This window comes from Rhinopithecus roxellana, chromosome 12 (genome assembly GCF_007565055.1).
Source record: "Rhinopithecus roxellana isolate Shanxi Qingling chromosome 12, ASM756505v1, whole genome shotgun sequence".
Classification (NCBI taxonomy): domain Eukaryota; kingdom Metazoa; phylum Chordata; class Mammalia; order Primates; family Cercopithecidae; genus Rhinopithecus; species Rhinopithecus roxellana.
The window spans coordinates 43,294,562-43,318,699 of record NC_044560.1 but is presented as its reverse complement, the minus strand read 5'-3'; the positions used below and the strand labels follow the sequence as shown (position 1 = coordinate 43,318,699).

Sequence of the window (24,138 nt, the reverse complement as noted above, 5' to 3'; positions counted from 1 at the left end):
GAAAGGGATTTGTAGTGGCGAGAAAGAGACCCAACTAAGGAATCATTTGCAAACCCCAGGTGCGGTGCCATTTAAAAACTGGCTATTTCTGGTGTTATTTCTAGGACTTGTGTTTGCAGACAGATTAGAATTCTGGGCTCTTGTCAGCCTAATGGAGTTCTTTATACTGAAGGGTTGCTTGGGGTGTCCTCTGTTAACATTTATTTCTGTAAGTATTAAAGTATATTTAAACAAGTACCCCTTCACGGCTCTGGACTTGGAATCCGAAAATCTGAGTTTTGGTATGATTTCCTGTTTATTATTTATGACACTGTGGTTAGTTTAACCTCAGTGGGCCTGAGTTTCCTCATTTTTTCAAGTTAGAGGGTTGGATTAAGATAATTTCTGAGGGCCTTTTGAGAATATCTAAGGTATACCCTAGAATAAAAAAGTAAAATTACTTAACTCTTTAATTTGTTACAAACATTGCTAGTTTCATAATTTCATGAAATAAAAACAATCTGTGCTAATCTTGGCATTAGTTTATATGCATTTATGACTTAGGCTTTTAGGATTTTCCAACCAAAAGATGCAGAGAAAAACATTTATAAAGAGCTCAGAAACATATAGATTTATATGAATATTTACACCTCTCATATTACCTTAAATAATCTTTAAGCCAGTATTTGCAACACTGCAACAACAATACATGGCTTTAGCATAGCACGTTTTCTGTTTAAATATTGTCCATCTGGAGGAAATAAAAATGTGCTTAGAGGAAAACAAACATTGCCCCTTTCCTATCAATTATTGTTCTTGAACAGTGCTCGCTACTTTTTAGCATAAAGTTGTGGGCAGAATGTTAAAAAATTGGTTTCAGGTCACTTCTGAGCCGCTCTGAAATTAAGCACAATAGCAGAGATGCCAATTTTAGTAATGCAGTTAGTTGCCTTGGAATGAATCCCAGAAAATAGCAGAGATTAACTAAACAGATAAACCAGAAATTAGGAATGGACACACACACACAAGTTGTACAGTGAGTATGTACTGTGAAGAGTTAGTGTACTTTGTACTTCTCTTTTTGATTAAAAGAAAATGTGGGGTTGTTTTAGCAGACAGAGAATGTTAGAGTAGCTTTTGTTGCTGCTTCTCATGTTTTATCAGTAGCGTTTTCAAGATTATTTGAAACTTAGTTATCACTAGTAAGGACAGGTTTAAGAATATTTCTGCCTCTTTTCCGTGGCTTGGATTCAAAATAACAAAACAATCTTTTCTCACCCACATGTGCTTTGTGTGCAATTTGGGAGAGTGAAATGGATTTGAAGTACTTTTTTATGAGCACATTTTGACTTATTTTCAGTGCCTTTTTGCCTTTGGGCTGGAAATGTCATAAGTTATTCAGGCATTTATCTTCCCTCATATTCTCTCGCGAAGTAGGGATAGTCATCTTCATTGAAACAGATGCTCAGAGATTTAAGTAAATTGCTTGTTGAGTGAACAGGGAATCGTAGAACTCAAATATACCCTGGTTGCTAGTCATTTGGAAAACAACTGAAACTGGATGGATCCGACAGCTCACGGTCCACAGCCAACTCATTCATGGCTTGGGAGTGTTGTCAGGGTTGGCAGAGGCTCTGTTCCTCCTTTGTAATGTGGGGACTTATTCTCTCACCAATTTACTGAGAAAAAAGTAATCTCTTCACACTTAGATCACTACAATAGGACCAAATGGCGTGTATTTGTGAAGTGCAGTATTTCTGGGAGGTCTTGGAAATAAATACTAAAAGTATTCAGGGGGAAAAAAAAAAGAACTTTGTCGGCAGATATTGTACTGCATTTTTCATACTGAAAGCCAAACACACCCACTTAAAGAGTATGTCCTGTGGAGTTAAAAATGAATAAAAAGGCTTATAGTCTGCTCTAATTCTTAATACTTTATGTGATTTACAAATTCCAGTTTTAATTAAATTAGAAAGTTGCAAATGTTCACCTACTGGCCAGACTCAGTACATACAACCTTTTGGAGTTGCTATTCAAATACGATCTGCTTATAGTTTGGAATATTCCTTCTCAAACATGTTTTTTGTTTTTTGGTTTTTGGTAGAGATGGGGTCTTGCTGTGTTGCCCAGGATAATTTAATACTTTCTGTGACTTAATAGTGATATTACCTGTTATCTTCACACATAATCTTATTAATATTTAAAACATTTTAAGCTACAAATCTTACATAACTATAAATAAAATCTTTAAAAAATGTGAACTGTAACGAATATAGGGAGAAGCATATAAAACAAATTTAATGATTGACAGATAATATGATAAATCATTACAACAGGTAATTTTTTTTATTTTTATTTTTTATTTTTTGAGATGGAGTTTCACTCTTGTTGCCCAGGCTGGAGTGCCATGGCGCCATCTCAGCTCACCACAACCTCTGCCTCCTGGGTTCAAGCAATTCTCCTGCCTCAGTCTCCTGAGTAGCTGAGATTACAGGCATGCGCCACCACGCCTGGCTAATTTTATATTTTTAATAGAGACGGGGTTTCTCCATGTTGGTCAGGCTGGTCTCAAACTCCCAACCTCAGGTGATTCACCTGCCTCGGCCTCCCAAAGTGCTGGGATTACAGGCGTGAGCCACTGCACCCGGCCATATAACAGGTAATTATAAGGCAAATTACTCACTACTCACCACCCCCAAAAAAGGAACATTGCAAACATCCGAAAACTTCTTGTTTGTTCCTTCTTCATCACAAATCTTTACCCTTTTTTAAAGTTATTTATTTATTTAGAGATGGAGTCTCTCTCTGTCACCCAGGTTGGAGTGCGGTGGCACGATCCCAGCTCACTGCAACCTTTGCCTCCCGGGTTCAAGCGATCTCCTGCCTCAGCCTCCCAAGTAGCTGGGATTACAGGTGTGTGCCACCACACCCGGCTATGAGTTTTTTGTTTTTTTTGTTTTTTTTTTGTATTTTTAGTAGAGATGGGGTTTCACCGTGTTAGCCAGATGGTCTCAATCCCCTGACGTCATGATCCGCCTGCCTTGGCCTCCCAAAGTGCTGGGATTACAGGTGTAAGCCACCATGCCTGGCCCAAAAAAAGTTTTATATGATTATAGTAGGCATTCATTCATAGATTATTTTGCTTAACATGTTTGTGAGATTAAGGGATTTCTTCTCTTTCCTTTAAAACAACATTTTTTGAAAGAATTGTCTCGGTCTGCCATGGTGGCTCATGCCTGTAATCCTAGCACTTTCAGAGGCTGAGTCGGGTGGATCACAAGGTCAGGAGTTCAAGACCAGCCTAGCCAAGATGGTGAAATCCCGTCTCTACTAAAAATATAAAAAAATTATACAGGCCTGGTGGCAGGCACCTGTAATACCAACTATTCAGGAGGCTGAGGCAGATAATTGATTGAACCTGGGAGATAGAGGTTGCAGTGAGCCAAGATTGCACCACTGCACTCCAGCCTGAGAGACAAGTGAGACTCTCTCTCAAAAAAAGGTTGTCTCTCTTCCCTGTCTCTAATTATTCTCTTCACACTGTTTAAAAAACTCATTCCTATTAATCTTTTGTTTTCAATATTGTGCTAAAACTACGTCAAGGTCTACTACTGTCAAGTTCACCAATGATATTACCTTTGCTCATCCAATAGTCAGTTGTCAGTGTTCATTTTACTTCACTACTGGTAGCATTGTCACGGTTATTACTCTGCTCCTTGAAACAGTCCCTTATTGACTTCCAGGACAACATGCATTGTTGATTTTCTTCCTTCTTCACTGGCTGCTCCTTTCTGTCTCCTGTGCTAGCCTCTCGTCTTCTCTTAGAGGTTTTAACCTTGGAGTACCTTAAGGTGTAGCTCGTTTCTCTCCACGCTTTTTGGTGATTTCATGCAATCTGTTTATGTGTGTGTGTTGATGATTCCGAAAGTGATAGCTCAAGCCTTGACTCCTCCCTCTGGACTTCAGATCTTTATATCCAGCTCTCTACTGAGCATTTCCATTTGGATGTCTAGTAGGCATCTCCAGTTCAAATTCTCCAAATGGAATCTTCATCTTTCCCAAACCTGCACTATCTGCAGTCTTCCTCATCTCCATCTTTCAAGTTAGCGAGGCCTCAAACCTTGGAGTCATCTTTGATTCCTCCTATTCTCTCATACCTCATTTGTAATGTGTTGGGGAATTCTCTGTGCTCTATCTTCAAAACAAATCCAGAAGATAATGACTTCTCATTACTTCCATGGCTCCGTTATAGGAAAGGGGTCCCGATCGAGACCCCAGGAGAGGGTTCTTGGATCTCGTGCAAGAAAGAATTCGGGGAAATTAGGTAGAGTAAAGTGAAAATAAGTTTATTTGGAAAGTAAAGGAATAAAAGAATGGCTACTCCACAGACAGAGCAGCCCCAAGGTCTGCTGGTTGCCCATTTTTATGACTATTTCTTGATGATATGCTGAACAAGGGGTGGATTATTCATGCCTCCCCTTTTCAGACCATATTGGGTAATTTCTGACGTTGCCATAGCATCTGTAAACTGTCATGGCGCTGGTGTGAGTGTAGTAGTGGGGATGACTAGAGGTCACTCTTGTTGTCATCTTGATTTTGGTGGGTTTTGGCCATCTTCTTTACTGCAACCTGTTTTATCAGTAAGGTCTTTATGACCTGTATCTTGTCCTGACCTCCTGTCTCATCCTGTGACCTAGAATGCCTTAACTGTTTGGGAATGCAGCCCAGTAGGTCTCAGCCTCATTTTACCTAGCCCCTACTCAAGATGGCATTGCTCTGGTTCAAACGCCAGTGACAGCTCCCACCCTAGTACAAGGTTCCATCAACTCTCATGTGGGTTATTGCAAGGACCTCCAAACTGTTCTCCCTGCTTTTACCTTTTTCCCTCTTCAATACATTCTGAAAATAGCAATCAGAGCTCTCCTTTTATAATGTGTGTCAGATCATGTCACTTTTCTGCTCCAAACTCTCCATGGATTTCTGGTTCACACAGAGTAAAAACCAAAGTCCTTAGGATAACTTCCAAGGCCCTACCTGATCGTTCTGCCTGCCACTTTACCTATCTGGTCTCACTTCCTACTGTTCTTGCTTTCACTTTACTTAGTCCAGCCACACTGGGCTCCTTGCTGTTTCTTGACTGTATTAGAAACCAACTTTTCATTTTAGCTTTCCCTGCCTTAAATGCTTGTCCTCCCGATTTCCACATGGTTTGCCTTGTTACTGTCACTTCTTTTAAGTTTTTGTTCAGATGTCACCTTTTCAATGAGGCCTACTCTGATTACAGTATTTAAAATTGCATATCTTCTTACCTTGTAATATATTATTTTTCCTTTCCTTTCCTTTCGTTTCTTTTTCTCTCCTCTCCTCTCCTCTGTGTCTCCCTATAGCATATTTTTACCTTATAAAATACTCTATGACTTCTTAATTATCTTTGTTTTTTCTATCCCATTTCCATTAGAATGTAAACTCCACAAGGGCAGAATTTTGCTCACTATTATGTCCCTAGTGTGTGAAATAGGGCCTAACATGTAAGAGGTGCTCAATACTTTTTTTGGTGATTGAATGCTATTGTTTGTTCATTTTTATTGCTGGATATATTCAATTGTATAAATGTAACACATTAATTTAAAAAATGAATTCTGATTATGCATATTTAGTTTCCTTCCTTTCTTCTTCCCTCACCCATCACTTCTTCCTTCCTGCCTTCCTCCCTTCCTTCCTTTTTGCCACTATAAATAAAGCAACTATGATCCGTCTACAAGTGTGCTGGTATACAGGAATTTCTTTAGAGCATAAAACCAGTAAACAAATTATGGGATAGCAGGACTTGTAGACTTCAACTTTATTAGATAATGCCACACATTTTTAGTGTGGATTCACCAATTTCCATTTCTGTTTTTATTGCTCTACACCAGATGGACAAACTTCGTATTGCCAGAACATTTAATTTTTTGCCATCTGATGGGTATTATCTCATTAATATTTACTACTTTAGTTACTGGTGAATTGAGCCTGGTGTCTGTGAGGATAGGTTAGGTTATGCTGCAGTAACAAATAATCTTCAAATCCCATGGGCTTAATGCAATTCTTCATTGATGCAAAGTCTCCTATGGACTAAGACAACTCTCTGGGACAACTTCTCCATGTAATAACTTGGAGGTCTAAGTTCAGGGAAACTTCATTATTTTGTAACTGTAACCATCTGGAACACAGAACTTTCCCATTTGGTGTGGTAGGGGAAACGAGAGCATGGACACTCGTGAGCCATCTTTAAATGCTTCCATCTGAAAGTGACATGAATTATTTTCAAATGCTAAACATAAGTGTTTAATATAGTCACATGGTAATATGACACAGTAATTTGATTCCTAGGTATATACCTAAGACAGATGAAAATATACATCCACACAAAAAATTGCACAGAAGTTTTAGTAGCAACATTCTTCATAATAACCAAAAAATAGAAGCTACCCAAATGCCCCTACACTGATGAATGGATAAACAAACTGAGGTATATCCATACAATGGAATATTACTAGGCAATAAAAAGGAATGAAGTGCTGATAAATGCTGCAACATGCATGATCCTTGAAAACGTTATGCTAAGAGAAGCAAGCCAGTTACTGAAGACCCCAAGATTGTATTTATGTGAACTGTCCAGAATAGGCAAGTCCATAAACACAGAATGTAGATCAGTGGTTGCCAGGGATGGAGGAAGCTGGTGAAAGGGGAGTGACTGCTAATGAGGAAGAGGCACATTTTGGGGTGATGATAATATTTTGAAATTAGACACTGGTGATGATTGCATCACTCTGTTAGCATACAATCACTCTGTTAATTTACTAAACCTAGTGAATTGTATGCTATAAAAGAGTGAACTTTATGATAGATGAATAATAGACCTATAAAACTGTTATTTAAAAAAATGCTTTAAAAATCAAGTATATTTCTATATGCCATGAAGAAACAGAAAATGAAATTTTAAAAAAATGCATCATTTAAAATAATTTCAAAAACATGAAGTTCCTGTGAAAAACATCTAACAAGATGTTCAGAGACTTTTATGGAAAAAATCAGACAAGGTTTACATCTCATGTTAGAGTAGAACTCAGTATATAGAGACAGATAGTCATAAATTTTAGGACTGAATAATTAGAGGACATCCATTTCCTTTTCATTGTTATAGACTCAAAACAGTCTCAATAGGATCTCTGTTAAATTCCTGGCAATTTTTTAGAACTTGACAAGCTGATTCTAAACTATATATGGAAAGTCAAAACCCAAAGAATGCTAAAGCACTCTTGAAAAAGATGCAAAATGGGAGAATTTGTGCTATCAGATAGCAAGACTCATTTTAAATCTGTAGTAATTAAGACAATGTTTCTTTATTATTTCTTTTTCCCTTCATTTTCTTTAATTTTTTCTGTTCTAACTGCTTAAGTGAATGTTCTATTAAATGTTTTATTCTAACTGATTATAAAGGAATGATAGCACATTAATTTTCAGCCTTTCTTCTTTTTGAAAAGTATTATTTATGGCTTTGAGCTGCCTTCTACATACTTCTTTATCTGTGTGAAATAAGTTTTGAGATACTGTTTTCACTAAGATCAGTTTAAAATACGTTCTGATTTTTATATTTCTTTTTGCCCAGTTATTAACTTAAAAGTATTTTCCTGGTTAATTGAAACTTTAATCAATTTGGAGTAAGCTTCTTGATTTCTAATGTTTCTTTTTGCATTAAAGCCTATTTTGTATGATATTGATATAACTCCACCAGCTTTCTTTTGTTCAGTAAGTGCATGTTAAATCTTTTTTCCATCCTTTGCTTTCAGATTTCTACATACTTATTTTAAATGTGTCTCTGTGTCCTATATCATTTTTCTGTCATTCTGCATTCAACCTTTCTATATTCTTACGTTTTAGTTGTGTCTGTAGTAAACAGCATTTATTTCTTAAGGTATTTTAAATTCAATGTCTTTCCACTGGAGAATTTTGTCAGTTTACATTTAATACAATTACTAATATATTTAGGCTTGTATTTACTGTTCTGCTTTCTTTATTTGATCATAATTCTGGTTATTTTCTTTTTTATTTCCACATTTTAGGTTGATTATTTTTTATCACTTCAAATTTTCTTTCACTACTTTAAAAGTTATACACTCTATTTCTATTGTTCAGTAACTACTGTTAACATATGAATCCTTAAGTTATCAAAGTTGAAAATGAATACACTTTGAGCAGTAATTAATACAGGAAAATACAGAGGCCTTAGCTTACTTTAACTTCATTTAATGCTCTCTTGCCATATATTATGAGCATCTAGAATTCCATTTGTTTTTTCAAATATTTATTGAGAGCTTACTCGGGGCTAAGCATTATTCTAGATAGTGAACAAAATAGATGAGCATCCCTGTGCTTGTAAGACATAACGGAGTGCAAACAATAAAGTTAATAGAGTAAATTATACCATATACTAGAAGGTAATAAGTATATGGAAAAAAAAATAGAGCAAGGCAAAAGAGATTAGGAGTGCCAAGAGGGGGAGAAAGAGAATGAATGAGAGTGAGTGCACATAAGTACAAGTGAAAGTGAGTGAGTGTGCCCTACCTTTGGAACAATACTGTCTATAAAGTTCGTGGGGACATATAAATGTTTTATCTGTTTTCACTAGAATAACAGCTAAAAGGTTTGAGCCAAATAGAGAGTCTCAGGTGCTTCTATAATGGTATCATCATAGGCTTTAAAAACGCGAAAAACTCATGTTTAAGAACAGCTGTTACCAACTATCTGTTTTGTGAGGGTGGAGGACAACTTAGTTTTTTTCAGAATTAATTATATTTTCTCATTGTAACTTTAGCAGCTGTTATTTGGGCATCTAAACATATACAAATTAAGAAACTGTAAAATGAGATAATCAAATAATTAGATTTCTGTGCACACCAACAGAATTTCTGAACCAAAGTGGTTTGTGTTTAGGAGATGAAAGAGATGATAAATCGTATACACACATAGATAAACACACATATTGTATCTATGTGTGTGCGTGTGTGTGTGTGTGTATAAACACAGAGAGAAAACATACTGGCATACACATAAGCACCCATTAATTGTAGTTGCTGTTATATTAGTAAGATGTTATCTCTTAGAATTATGGCATACTTATCATATTAGACCTATTCAGGAGGTAGCTGGGTATTTCTCTAGTGACCTGGTGTCTTGCAACAACACTGCTAGTCATGGGACTGATTTGGGAGAGAAAATATGTCTTTAAGACAGTGTCTCACTCTGTCACCCATTCTGAAGTGCAGTGGCACGATCAAAGCTCACTGTAGCCTCAGTCTCTGGGTTCAAGCTGCCCTCCCGCCTCAGTTGCATGCTACCACACCTGGCTAAATTTGTCAAATTTTTAGTAGAGACGAAGTCTTGCTATGTTACCCAGGGTGGTCTCAAACTCCTGAACTCAAGTGATCCTTCCACTTTGGCCTCCCAAAGTGCAGGGATTACAGGTGTGAACCATCGTGCCAGGCCGGGAGAAAAGTTTTATTGACAGAACAAACAAGATGCAAAGAAACAATCTAAAAAACGGTAATTTAGGCAAGTGGCTTCTTGGTCTTTTGACTAACTGGATTCTAAACTTGTAAATCAATTCTTATTGTATCAATAAGAACAGGAGTTCTTATTGGCATTTAAATACCCTTTGGCTGATGTTTGTTTCTACTGACCATAGGTTTGGTGGGAATCTCATTTACTAATATCTACAATGTGCTTTATATTCCTCTGCATTTTCGAGGGGCAATTAAATGTCCACTCTATGGAATCTTTTATAATTTCCCAATCATAAGTAATTACTCTGCTTCTTACTAGGTAGTTGTAATTCTTCAAGTCTAAGACAACATGGATTTTTAAGCTACACCACTGATACAGTTTGGATAATTGTCCCCTCCAAATCTCATGTTGAAATTTGATTCCCAGTGTTAGAGGTGAGCCCTGAAGAGGGAGGTGTTTAGATCATGGAGGAGATCCCCAAAGAGTGGCTTGGTGACATCATCACATTAATGAGCATGTTCTTACTCTACTAGTTCCTGTGAGCACTGATTTTTAAAAAGACCTTGGCTCCTCCCTCCTCTCTCTTGCTTCCATGCTGTCACCATGTGATCTCTGCATGCTGGCATCCTTTCCCCTCTCCTTTGCCTGCATGATGAGTGGAAGCAACTCGAGGCCCTCACCAGATGCAATACAGGTGCCAGTGCCATGCTTCTTGTATCACCTGTGGAACCATGAGCCAAGAAACCTTTTTTCTTCATAAATTACCCAGCCTCAGGTTTTCCTTTATTGCAACGTGAATGAACACAGATAACCATCATTTTTGTATCAGTAAAAAGAAAAAGCTCTGCCTATTTAACTATTTTACAGTATTTTTTTATCATTTAAAAATTTATACTTAGATAGCTCACTTAGAATTATATATATAAACATTTTTATCTAAATCATATCATTGTCATAAGGTAAGTATAAATCAAAGATTTTGGTTAAGGGATTCTTATTCATATTCAAAATCTGTTTTTTTTTTCCAAGTTGCTTTTGATCTCAGAACCGTTGATGTAAATATTTTCCCAAACAGTATCATACTCTGGGCTATCAAGAATATTTGTGATACAGCAATTCAAAAAAGAATGCCTCACTATTGTTTCTGGGATTTTCTTCCAAACTGGTTCATTTTGGTAATTTTGATGCTGGCTTTTAACTGATCTTGTAAGATGTCAATATAGGGTTTTTTGAAGTTTATATTCTTTCCTCAAATGGTCTTTAAATAGTTTGTTGACTAAAATATTGATGGGTTAAAATTGTCTGGTTGGTCATTAAGAAGGTGCCCCAGTTTGGATGTATGCAATCAATAACAACTAGATCACAGCTGCTATCAGGCCATCGGGAATTGTAAGATGCTCTAAATTTTAACAATGATCCTGATCCCAGAGGTGTTAAAATATTGTGAATCTTAAAATAGAAGACGTACAATACTACTCTCTTCCTTTGTATTTCTTGTAGTTCAACTAAAAATCTCACCTTTCGTTGGCCCCTAGGACTTTGTTAGTAGCAATTTTCTCTGAAATCCCATAGTACTTTATTTAATGAAAGGAACTAAATAATAATTTGGGGTGAAAATAATCCATGTACATGATTAAAAAAACTTATTTGAATATAAAGCAGTAGCCCTCTGTCCTGCTACCTCCACTAAGGGGTACAACTTGACCCTGGGAACAACTAGTTTGAACCATTTCTGGTTTTAGTCTTTCTTCCCCTAGGGCTAAATTGTATGTTTATACTGCCTGCTTTTTTTTTTTTTCCATTTATCATTCAAGCAGATACCACAGTAGAAGATAATTTAGCCTACTCATTTCACCTCCTTCCTTTCTTGCTCTTCCACATATAATTATGTTAATTTTATGAGTTCCTTTATTAGTTACATTTGTCATTTCCACCACGATATTTGTTCCGTTAACTACAGACAGTTTCTCTTGACCCCATCCTTCATGAGATTGGGATATTTCACCCTTTGTCCTCTCACCATCTCTCCTTGTATATTATACCACTTAAATCTGACAACTGTATGGTGAGAGTATTGATAATATTTTAGGTTTAGTATTTGTAATTAAATTTTATAGTTTTGTCTATTCGTTGACCCTAAAAGTTGAATTAATAAATAGCATTAAAGTTATTATGACCCTGTAAATGTTATTTACTGCAGAATCAAGAAGTATTCTACAGTTACGTTTCATTCAGTATGGCTCCTGAGCCACCCAAAGAAGAATGTTCCTAGAATCAAGGTTAAGAGGATTCTTACTTTCAAATGGATTATTTAATTCTAGCATTTGTTAAAAATTTGCCATATTTTCTTTTCATTCATATTTACATTGTGAATTTCTGTAAAGCTTTTTCAAATTACCTTTATTTTTTCTTATTGGGAAAGCATATGTAGGCCTTCCTGGTTTCATCCTTAATAATTTTCAACTTTTTACTTTATTTTTTTGAATGCATTTTCTTCTCTTTTTGTTTTTTTGAAGTCCACTGACTCATATGCTAGTGGCTTCAATTTTGAATTATGACTTCCTTTTTCCTTGGTGTTTATTCTGTGTTTTTATTTTATTTTCAAGTTTTTTTCTGGCTTCAGGATTATATTATGTGTCAGGTTGCCTACCATCTCCACCTTCCTCCTTGCCATCTCCTTTTGGGGGCCATATATACTACAGCTGCTATCTGGACTAGTCATTTGAAAGTTTGCAGAGCCAGCAAACTTGTTTGTAACCATGATTTCCTGAATGTGCTTTTGTCCTTTTTGGTTTTCTCCTCATTTTGCTGGAATACTTTATAAGGTTACTTCTGGCAAAGAAATTTATACTATATAAATTTTGTAAGCCATTACATCACTAAAAATATATTTGTTTCTCTCTGATACTTCTTTGACTGGCATAAAATTCTAAACTGAAAAGAATTTTCTATAAGTCAGTTGCTGGATTATTTTCTAGTATTCGTTGTTTCTAGTATTCAGGATGAAACATTTGTTTCCATTCTGTTTCTTACTCCTTTAGTGATTTTTTTTTTTCTTCTCTGGAATCTTTTCTTACATTCTTTTTTTTTCTTTGTTGTTTGGTAATTTCTTAATTACATGTTTGGGAATAGAATCTGTTTCCATTCTTCCTTCTTGGAACTCGGTAGCCATATTTTACACTTTGAACACTTGTGCCTTTTATCTCTGGGAAATATGCCTTTTATCTCTCGTGCCTTTTGTCTCTGGGAACACTTGTGCCTTTTATCTCTGGGAAATTTTCTTTCTTTTTTTTTGTGATTATTTTCTCCTTTCTATTCTTTTTTTTTCTGGAAGTACTGTCGGTTGGATTTGGGTCTCTTGGATTTATTTTTAAATGAATTTTTTCTTAAACATTTATTTCCTGTGTGTGTGTGTGTGTGTGTGTGTGTGTTTTGCCTTTAGGGGGAATTGTTAATTATGCAATTTTTTTAAAACCACTGAAAAAATTTTTTTGCACTATGCATGTAATTTTCAAAAGCTCTTTCTTGCTCACATTATTCCTTTGTTATTTTATGGATCCAAAACTTTCTGAAATGTCTCTGCCGACACTCATTAAAGATTTTTTTTTTCTTTAATTTATCCCTGTGTCCCTTGTGGTTAGTTTCCTTTTTACTTTCTTTTTATAAAAGAAAAATTTAACACAATGCTAAAGACTTTCTTCATGTCTTTATGTCTCCATTCAGCATGGCTGTTAAATAAAGAAACAGGAAGAATGTGACTTCTGTGCATATGGGCAGTGTTTATCAACTGATAGGCTTTATATTAGGCACTCAATCAAAGAGCTGCCATTTATGCTAAAGGCCTGTCGCCTAAATGTCAGGGCTTTACCATACCGGTGCCAAGCTTACATGAAAAGCTCAAGTTGTTCTCAAATAACTTGTACTTTTCCCTCCTTTAACGTATAAGAGTATATAGTATAGTTTTTTAATTGTCTTTGGCCATTTGACACCTTTGAATACTTTGCTCGTGTTTGAGGAATTCCCACTTAATAACCCCTGTTTTCCAAGCTTCCTGGCAGTCTGCATGTAGAGTGTGAAGTAGGCTCCATCAATTAGAGGCATTTGTGCCAGATTTTAGATCAGAAGTGTGAGACATGAAAGAGCAAATGAGCTCCCACGAGCTCAGAGGTAGTAGGCATTGAGGTTTCAGTCATAACATGCAGTATCCTGGTATGGTGCAGGACTGTCTTCTCTAGAGCAATTCTACATGGGATTTTGGGTGTGGTCTTGGCTGTGTGCTTTTCTAGCCTGGTTCTCAGGCACTCACTGAGGTTCTGAGAGCTACCCAGTAAACTTTAATACATTTCTTTCCTGCTTAGACTAGTCAAAGTTCATTTCAGTTGTTTGTTAGTCACTCTCCTGACAGTTACATAGAGCTAGTTTAGTTGCTGTGCATTGTTTGTGAGGAGGTGAACTACATATGCAGATATTACACATGCAGACCAAAACAGCCTCTCTTTTTCGCCCCACCTCACCCTCTTGCCCTTGTCATTTAGAATGTCTGCAGGTTTGTTTCCTCATGTTGACAGCCTATTCTCCAAATATCCTATGTAGTTACTTCCTTTGTTATACTTCATTAGTCTTTGCTAGTTGATGTGGTTTGGGTATTTGTCCCCTCCAAATCTTATGTTGAAATGTAATCCCCAGTGTTGGCGGTGGGGCCTGGTGGGAGATATTTGGGTCATGGGACACGTCCATCACGAATGGCTTGGTGCCCTCCCCGTGGTAATGAGTGAGTTCTTGCTCTGAGTTCATGCAAGATCTGGTTGTTAAAGGAGCCTGGCATCTCCTCCCACCCTCTCTTGCTCCCCCTTGCCATGTGATGCACCTGCTCCCCATTCATTTTCTACCATGACTGTAAGCTTCTTGAGGCCCTCACCAGAAGCAGATGCTGGCCTCATGCTTCCTTTATAGCCTACAGGACCATGAACCAAAATAAACCACTTCTCTTTATAAATTACCCACTCTCGGGTATTCCTTTTTAACAATGCAAGAATGGACTAACACACTAATGTTTTGGAAATTTGTATAAATTTCTCTTTTGCTGCTGGTCTCTCTCTCATTCTCTCTCTTAGTGGGTTGATATTATTTACTTTACTATAATTTTCAAGGTATCTCAGGAGGGAAATATCCATTTGTTCAGTTTATCATCTTTTTTTTTTTTTTTTTTTTTTTTTTTGAGACAGCAATTCACTCCGTCACCCAGGCTAGAGTAGAGTGGTGCAATTTTGGCTCACTGCAACCTCTGCCCTTCAGGCTCAAGCGATTCTCATGCCTCAGTCTCTTAAGTAGCTGGGACTATGAGCATACGCCACCATGCCCGGCTATTTTTTTTTTTTTTTTAAATGGAGTCTCGCTCTGTTGCCCAGGCTGGAGTGCAGTGGCGTGATCTCGGTTCACTGCAATCTCCGCCTCCTGGGTTCATGCCATTCTCCTGCCTCAGCCTCCCGAGTAGCTGGGACTACAGGCGCCCGCCACAATGCCCGGTTAATTTTTTATATTTTTAATAGAGATGGGGTTTCACCGTGTTATGCCTGGCTAATTTTTATATTTTTAGTAGAGCTGGAGTTTTTCCAGGCTGGTCTCAAACTTCTGGCCTCAAGTGATCCACCTGCCTTGGCGTTCCAGATTGCTGGGATTACAGGCATGAGCCACCGTGCCTGGCTCCAGTTTACCATGTTGAACTTGAAGTCCCAGAGGTATTATAGTGCTTTGACATGTAAAAAAATTAATAGCATGTTATTTCTTAAAGTAAATACATTTTAATTAATTTCTACATTTCTAGCATCGCATATGGTAGCTTGCATTTATTGAATATCCAGTTAATATTTAAATGAGTAAATTTATGTATAGATTTTAATTTACACCTTAGATAAGATGCCTACTCTGACTCAACTTTGTTGACTTTATTGTACCTACATCTATGAGTCGTAGCTTATCCTTATGCATTTTTTAGGAATTAATATGTGACAAGATCAGAGTAGTATCAGGAATTAAAGTACTTGAAATTGTGTTTTCAAAGTGACAAATGCTTATGCCAGGATGTTGGAAGTTTTTTTTAATTAAAAAATAATTCAAGTCTTTAACAGCTACTTGATGGGAATAACAAGACCAGTTTATATTCCAAGTGAATAAATAAAAGTTAGCATACTTAAAATGACAAGGCTACTAGAAATAGATCAGGCTATATATATTTTGTTAAATTTTTGATACTTGAAGAAATAATGTTTTTCAGTTGCATTTAAATTAAATGCTTAAATGCTTATTTAAGTGAGAGATAGATGCTTCTCTAACATAAAGTAAAAGCAAAACTTAGTGGCATTTGGAGCTCATTGAGTTAACTCATCAAAGCAACATTATTGTCAGAATTGCTTTTCTTACTCATAAACTTTCCTACACACTCAGAGATTTTTTGAGATCAATGGAACAAGTTGTGAATAATTTTATTTCTGCTAAAACACTGATTGAGACTGTTCTGTTTTATATTTAAGTAGAATTTGATAGGTAAAAATAACACAAATAATCTTTTACAGTAGAAATTAAACAGTCTGATCTTCCTTTGAAAATCCAAATTATGATTATTCAGTAGAATATGGATTTGGATTTGTTCTTCATAGTAATAATTGAAGAGTAAGCATGACTAATATGCTTACTATGCTGGGCATATTGTGCAAATTGAATTACTGCTTGCACATCCATACATCATGGATGTATCATTTAGATCAGACTGTGGATTTGTCTTTGTATACTTTATACAGATTTCTTCAAATATTTGTATATTTCAACACAGGCTTTTTTTTTTTTTCATTTCTTTCTAAATTCCTAAGGACTGTTTTTCTTTTTAAACACGAGGATAAATATCTATATTAATTATGTATTATATACTTTAATTGATTCAACAACTATTTATGAGCACTTACTGTGTTCCAGAGAATGTATTAAAATACTTGTTTTTCAAAAGTCTAATATGTATGAGAAATATTGTGCCTGTTCTTTTTTTTTTTTGAATTATACTTGAAGTTCTGTGATACATGTGCAGAACGTGCAGGTTAGTTACATAGGTATACACATGTCGTGGTGGTTTGCTGCACCCATCAACCTGTCACCTACATTAGGTTATTTCTCCTAACGCTATCCCTCCGCTCGCCAGCCACCCCCCGACAGGCCCTGGTGTATGATGTTCCCCTCCCTGTGTCCATGTGTTCTCATTGTTCAGCTCCCACTTATAAGTGAGAACATGCGGTGTTTGTTTTTTGGTTCCTGTGTTAGTTTGCTGAGAATGATGGTTTCCAGCTTCATTCATGTCCCTGCAAAGGACATGAACTCATCCTTTTTTACGGCTGCATAGTATTCCATGGTATATATGTGCCACATTTTCTTTATGCAGTCTATCATTGATGGACATTTGGGTTGGTTCCAAGTCTTCGCTGTTGTGAACAGGGCTGCAATAAACATACGTGAGCATGTATCTTTATAGTAGAACGATTTATAATCCTTTGAGAATATACCCAGTAATGGGATTGCTGGGTCAAATGGTATTTCTGGTTCTAGATCGTTGAGGAATTGCCACACTGTCTTCCACAGTGGTTGAACTAATTTACACTCCCACTAACAATGTAAAAGCGTTCCTATTTCTCCATATCCTCTTCAGCATCTGTTGTTTCCTGAATTTTTAATGATTGCTGTTCTAACTGACATCAGATGGTATCTTATTGTGGTTTTGATTTGCATTTCTCTAATGACCAGTGATGATGAACTTTTTTTTCCGTATGTTTGTTGGCCACATAAATGTCTTCTTTTGAGTAGTGTCTGTTCATATCCTTTGCCCACTTTTTGATGGGATTATTTTTTTTCTTATAAATTTGTTTAAGTTCTTTGTAGATTCTGAATATTAGCCCTTTGTCAGATGGTTAGATTGCAAAAATATTTTCCCGTTCCATAGGTTGCCTGTTCACTCTGATGGTAGTTTCTTTTGCTCTGCAGAAGCTGAGCTGTTTAGTTTAATTATATCCCATTTGTCAATTTGGCTTTTGTTGCCATTGCTTTTGATGTTTTAGTCATGAAGTCTTTGCCCATGCCTATGTCCTGAATGGTATTGCCTAGGTTTTCTTCTAGGGTTTTTATGGGTTTAGGTCTTACGTTAAAGTCTTTAATCCATCTTAAGTTAATTTTTGTATAAGGTGTAAAGAAGGGGCCCAGTCTCAATTTTCTGCATATGGCTAGCCAGCTTTCCCAACACTGTTTATTAAATAGGGAATCCTTTCCCCATTGCTTGTTTTTGTCAGGATTGCTAAAGATCATATGGTTTTAGATGTGTGGCATTATTTCTGAGGCCTCTGTTTGGTTCCATTGGCCTATATATCTGTTTTGGTACCAGTACCATGCTGTCTTGGTTATTGTAGCCTTGTAGTATAGTTTGAAGTCAGGTAGTGTGATGCCTCTAGCTTTGTTCTTTTTTCTTAGGATTGTCTTGGCTATGCAGGCTCTTTTTTGGTTCCATATGAACTTTAAAGTCGTTTTTTTCCAATTCTTTAAAGGAAGTCAATAGTGGCTTGATGGGGATAGCATTGAATCTATAAATTACTTTTGCAGTATGGCTGTTTTCATAGTATTGATTCTTCCTATCCATGAGCATGGAATATTTTTCCGTTTGTTTGTGTCCTGTCTTATTTCCTTGAGCAGTGGTTTGTAGTTCTCCTTGAAGAAGTCCTTAAGTATTTTATTCTCTTTGTGGCAATTGTGAATGGGAGTTCACTCATGATTTCCCTCTCTGTTTGTATGTTATTGGTGTATAGGAATGCTTGTGATTTTTGCACATTGATTTTGTATCCTGAGACTTTGCTGAAGTTGCTTATCAGCTTAAGGAGATTTTGGGTTGAGACAATGAGATTTTCTAAATATACAATCATGTCATCTGCAAACAGAGACAATTTGATTTCCTCTCTTCCTATTTGAATGCCCTTAATTTCTTTCTCTTTCCTGATTCCCCTGGCCAGAACTTCTAACACTATGTTAAATAGGAGTGGTGAGAGAGGGCATTCTTGTCTTATGCTGGTTTTTAAAGGGAGTGCTTCCAGCTTTTGCCCATTCAGTTTGATATTGGCTATGGGTCATAAATAGCTCTTACTATTTTTAGATATGTTCCACCATTACCTCGTTTATTGAGAGTTTTTAGCATGAAGCGGGGTTGAATATTATCAAAGGCCTTTCTGCCTCTGAGATAATCATGTGGTTTTTGTCATTGGTTCTGTTTATGTGATGATTTGCATATGTTGAAGCAGCTTGCATCCTAGAGATGAAGCTGACTTCATCGTGGTGGATGAGCTTTCTGATGTGCTGCTGGATTCAGTTTGCCAGTATTTTATTGAGGATCTTTGCATCAACGTTCATCAGGGATATTGGCTTGAAATTTTATTTTTTTGTTGTGTCTATGCCAGGTTTTGGTATCAGGATGATGTGGGCCTCATAAATGAGTTACGGAGGCATCCCTCTTTTTCTATTGTTTAGAATAATTTCAGAAGGAATGGTATCAGCTCCTCTTTGTACCTCTGGCAGAATTCGGCTGTGAATCTGTCTGGTCCTGGGCCTTTTTTGGTTGGTAGGCTATTAATTACTAGCTCAATTTCAGACCTTGTGTTTGGTCTATTCAGGGATTTGACTTCTTCCTGGTTTAGTGTTGGAAGGGTGTATGGGTCTGGAATTTATCCATTTCTTCTAGATTTTCTAGTTTATTTGCATAGAAGTGTTTATAGTATTTTCTAGTGGTAGTTTGTATTTCTGTGGGATCAGTGGTGATATCCCTTTATCATTTTTTATTGTGTCTATTTGATTCTTCTCTCTTTTCTTCTTTATTAGTCTGACTAGTGGTCTATTTTGTTGATCTTTTCAAAAATGCAGCTCCTGGATTCATTGAGTTTTTGAAGAGTTTTTTGTGTCTATCTCCTTCAGTTCTGCCCTGATCTTAGTTATTTCTTGTCTTCTGCTAGCTTTTGAATTTGTATGTTCTTGCTTCTCTAGTTCTTTTAATTGTGATGATAGGATGTCAAGTTTAGATCTTTCCTGCTTTCTCTTTTGGGCATTTAGTGCTATAAATTTCCCTCTAAACACTGCTTTATATGTGTCCCAGATGTTCTGGTACGTTGTGTCTTTGTTCTCATCGGTTTCAAAGAACATCTTTATTTCTGCCTTAATTTCATTACTTACCTGGTAGTCATTCCGGAGTAGGTTGTTCAGTTTCCATGTAGTTGTGCAGTTTTGAGTGAGTTTCTTAATCCTGAGTTCTAATTTGATTGCACTGTTGTCTGAGAGACTGTTTGTTTTGCATTTACTGAGGAGTGTTTTACTTCCAATTATGTGGTCAATTTTAGAAAAACTGTGATGTGGTGCTGAGAAGAGTGTATATTCTGTTGATTTGGGGTGGAGAGTTCTGTAGATGCCTATTAGATCTGTTTGGTCCAGAGCTGAGTTCAAGTCCTGAATATCCTTGTTAATTTTCTTTCTTGTTGATCTGTCTAATATTGACAGTGGAGTGCTAAAGTCTCCCACTATTATTGTGTGGGAGTCTAAGTCTCTTTGTAGGTCTTTAAGAGCTTGCTTTGTGAGTCTGAGTGCTCCTGTATTGCATGCATATATATGTAGGATAGATAGCTCTTCTTGTTGCATTGATCTCTTTACCATTATGTAATGCCCTTCTTGGTCTTTTTTGGTCTTTGTTGGTTTAAAGTCTATTTTATCAAGGACTAGAATTGCAACCCCTGCTTTTTTTTTTTTTCTTTCCATTTTCTTGGTAAATATTCCTCCATCCCTTTATTTTGAGCCTATGTGTCTTTGCATGTGAGCTTAATCAATTCTCATTAGAAAATAATTGTGGCTCTACTCACACACAAAAAAAGGAGTGTTGCAAAAGTTCTCTGACTATCATGGCAGAAACAAGTATAGCTTGAAAACATTTTTCAAAGAAAAATAAGCAAATTCCCATCATAGCCATAATAAATTATCATAAGGTAAATATAATTATAGATTTGAGCAGTGTAGGTCCCTGTGCCCACTTCCAAAGAAAACTAATTGAAAAATGTACACTTATCTGACTGGTCTTACAGACCAGATATAAGTATAAGATGTCTATTAAAAATAACAGTTTAATAATATGTGCTTCATAACCCTACTTTTCAGAAATATTAACCAGAAGTCTACTGTGGCCATTCCTAGAATTCAATTATTCATCACAGCTCTTTCAAGTCACCGCACCCCATGACTCTTTCCTCTGAATCAGATCCTGCAGGAGGATCTGTGAGATGAGTCTCCTGAATACAGCACACTGATGGGTCTTGACTCTTTATCCAATTTGCCAGTCTGTGTCTTTTAATTCGGGCATTTAGACCATTTACATTTAAGGTTAATGTTGTTATGTGTGAATTTGATCCTGTCATTATGATGCTAGCTGGTTATTTTGCCCATTAGTTGATGCAGTTTCTTCATAGTGTTGATAGCTTCTTTACAATTTGGTATGTTTTTGCAGTGGCTGGTACTGTTTTTTCCTTTCCATGTTTAGTGCTTCCTTCAGGAGCTCTTGTAAGGCAGACCTGGTGGTGACAAAATCTCTCAGCCTTTGCTTGTCTGTAAAGGATTTTATTTCTCCTTTGCTTATGAAGCTTAGTTTGGCTGGATATGAAATCCTGGGTTGAAAATTCTTTTCTTTAAGAACATTTAATATTGGCCCCTACTCTATTCTGGCTTGTAGGGTTTCTGCAGACAGATCCACTGTTAGTCTGATGGGCTTCCCTTTGTGGGTAACTCGACATGTCTCTCTGGCTTCCTTAACATTTTTTCCTTTATTTCAACCTCGGTGCATATGTTTCTTTCATCGAATCTATGTCAGAAACCACCTTTCACTGTCTCTTCAAGGTTGAGTCTATGTCCTTTTTACACTTGTGATTGTTTCTCTGTTATTTAAGAATGAAACCTGACTGCAAGAATCCAAACCATCAGAATAGTTTGTGTTTTGCATGGAATATTAAATAAAGAAGTGGTAGTTTTATGTAAGGAAAACTGCTGATCTCTTTGATCACTTAACTGAGGAGACCAGGTGAATTAAAAGTGAGCCAAATCAATTGTTGAACTGAATTACTAGTCACTAGTAAGTTTCATCAAAGCAATCCAGTGATGTGTTGTATCTGTGACACAGCTTGATTATAAAACTTGCCTTTGAGTTTATTTTATGAGAACATTTTATATCAAGAACAGGTAGCATAAAAACAGGGAGGAATTTGTACTCATTTAACATAATTAAATCATGAGGGTTCCAAACACTGAACTGATTTCTAGAAATCCTAAAAACCATTGTGATATCAGTGTATAAAGAGCAAAAATTCTGATGACAAACTTGTAGTCTGAAAAACAAATTTACTGGACTACCCACTGTTTATATTCATTTATTTTCTTCCTGATAGTAAGTTGTAAAATAAATAAACATGTTTTTCCATTTACTTATCATGTGGTGCCAATTCTCAGATATGAGTCATGAGACATGTTTCTCACTTAATGTTTTATACCATTCTTTGTGGTAAAGTGTGGTTTCCATTTTAAATTACATCTCTCAGAGTCATAGGCAGCTCTGAAAGGGGTTGTAGAGACCATCTGACAGTCTGATTTGTAGATGAGGAACCTGAGATCTAGAGTGTTGAAAACCCAAGTCCCAGAAGAGCTTAGACTGGCACCAAGTAACAGAAGAGCTTAGACTGGCACCCAACCCTCCTGACACCTAATTCAGGTAGGTTTTCATCCAAAGTCCAAGCCCAATATATTAAAATTATACTACTATTTGGATTTATGACATAGTAGTACAAATAATCGTATTTGTGATATTTCAAATTGAGTAGAACTCATGGGAAATCTTGTCTCTGAAGTCAGACTTCATTTGGGTATATTAAGCCATCAGACTTTTAATTATTCTAACTCTCCAATATTACCTCATCTGCAAATTAACAATAGGTTTCCAAAAGTCCACTAGTAAAATTTCTCCTCTTTATTGGAAATAAATAGGCAGTTGTTACCTATGCAATAATTATTTGGCCTTATAATATCATAGTAAAGATAAAGACTTTAGAAAACAGGGAAATTTTAAGACCTGAGCATGAAAAAAATTGAAGATGGTGATATTAATGATGTTAGATTAGTTGTTACATATTTAATCAATCTTGTGGTCACTTGTGTTTAGTTAAAATTTCAATCTTATCCTGTGATACCTGTCCTGGTTTGTTATGGCATAAAGGAACACTCAGTTTACATTTTTTTGACTTGTATTTTTAGTGATATAGGATGCGTAAAGAAATAAATCTATAACATAATTTAATGTGAGATATTTCTCAGATATTGATCTAGAGTATCACAGGTTATTAAAATTTAGAGACTTATCTATAATCCCTTTCTTTTTATGTTTTCCACAGACAACTTATATAAATGTGTTTTTGTTTGTGTGTGTCTTTTAATTTTAGATTTACTCTTTTCCAGGTGTACTGCTCTGAAGTAAGATGATTTGTCAAAAATTCTGTGTGGTTTTGTTACATTGGGGTAAGTTATTTGCTCATTTGCTATTTTGATACCCTTAAATATGGTAGATATTTTGCCTTTAGAGATGTTGTTTTATTTATTAACTAACAGAATTTCCTTTTTCTAGTTAGGAATTCTCATACATGCTTATGATTAAAAATGCAAACCATAGTATAAGTGTGTAAATGTGAAAATGAAAACCCTTCCCAACCTTCTAAAGACAACCTGATGGTGTATCCTTCCAGAATTGTCACACACACACAGACTCACACACACACATACACAGACACACTCATATCTATAGCTGCAAAAATAGCACTGGTCTATACATGTTGTTCTGGATGTTTATTTTTCCATTTAACAGGTTTCCAATTTATCATGATGGCTTTTTATCTTTATAAGTATTTGCTGGGGTACTTATTAGTTTAATGGTTACATGACAATGCACTGTATGAATATATATAAAATTATTATACATTTATATTTATATATAACATATATAGTCCATTTGACCAGTTCCTGATTGATAGACATTTCTTTTTTTGTAACAAATAATACTACATTGAAAATTCATATATCTTTGTATATTTGGAAAAATATTTCTGTAGATTAATTCTTTTTTTTTTGAGACACAGTCTTGCTCTGCCGCCAGACTGAAGTGCAGTGGCATGATCTCGGCTCACTGCAACCTCCACCTCCTGGTTTCAAGCGATTCACCTACCTCAGCCTCCTGAGTAGCTGGGACTACAGGCACGTGCCACTATGCCCAGATAATTTTTGTATTTTTAGTAGAGACAGGGTTTCACCATGTTGGCCAGATAGTCTCAATCTCTTGACCTCATGATCTGCCTGCCTCGGCCTTCTAAAGTGCTGGGATTATAGGCGTGAGCCACTGTGCCACATTGCCAATAACTTTTGAGCATACCATTCTCACGTGTTTTTTACCACGTTCTGGTGGACATTCTGATTGTCTTAAGCCAAATCATCTAAGTTAGATTATGTTCCAAGTTTTTGAAATTAAAGTTA

The 24,138-nt window shown here is 36.2% G+C and overlaps 1 protein-coding gene across 3 annotated transcripts in view; it reads left to right on the top strand.

The window, feature by feature from the left end:
* LEPR (leptin receptor) overlaps positions 1-24,138 on the top strand; it is a 210,144-nt gene that overhangs the window by 110,071 nt on the left and 75,935 nt on the right. For all 3 annotated transcript variants that reach the window (XM_030942609.1, XM_010365835.2, XM_010365837.2), the window contains one exon: positions 23,074-23,133. In XM_030942609.1, the coding sequence (XP_030798469.1) occupies positions 23,094-23,133 (40 nt within the window). In that variant the 5' untranslated portion in view covers positions 23,074-23,093. The remainder of the gene's footprint in view (positions 1-23,073; positions 23,134-24,138) is intronic.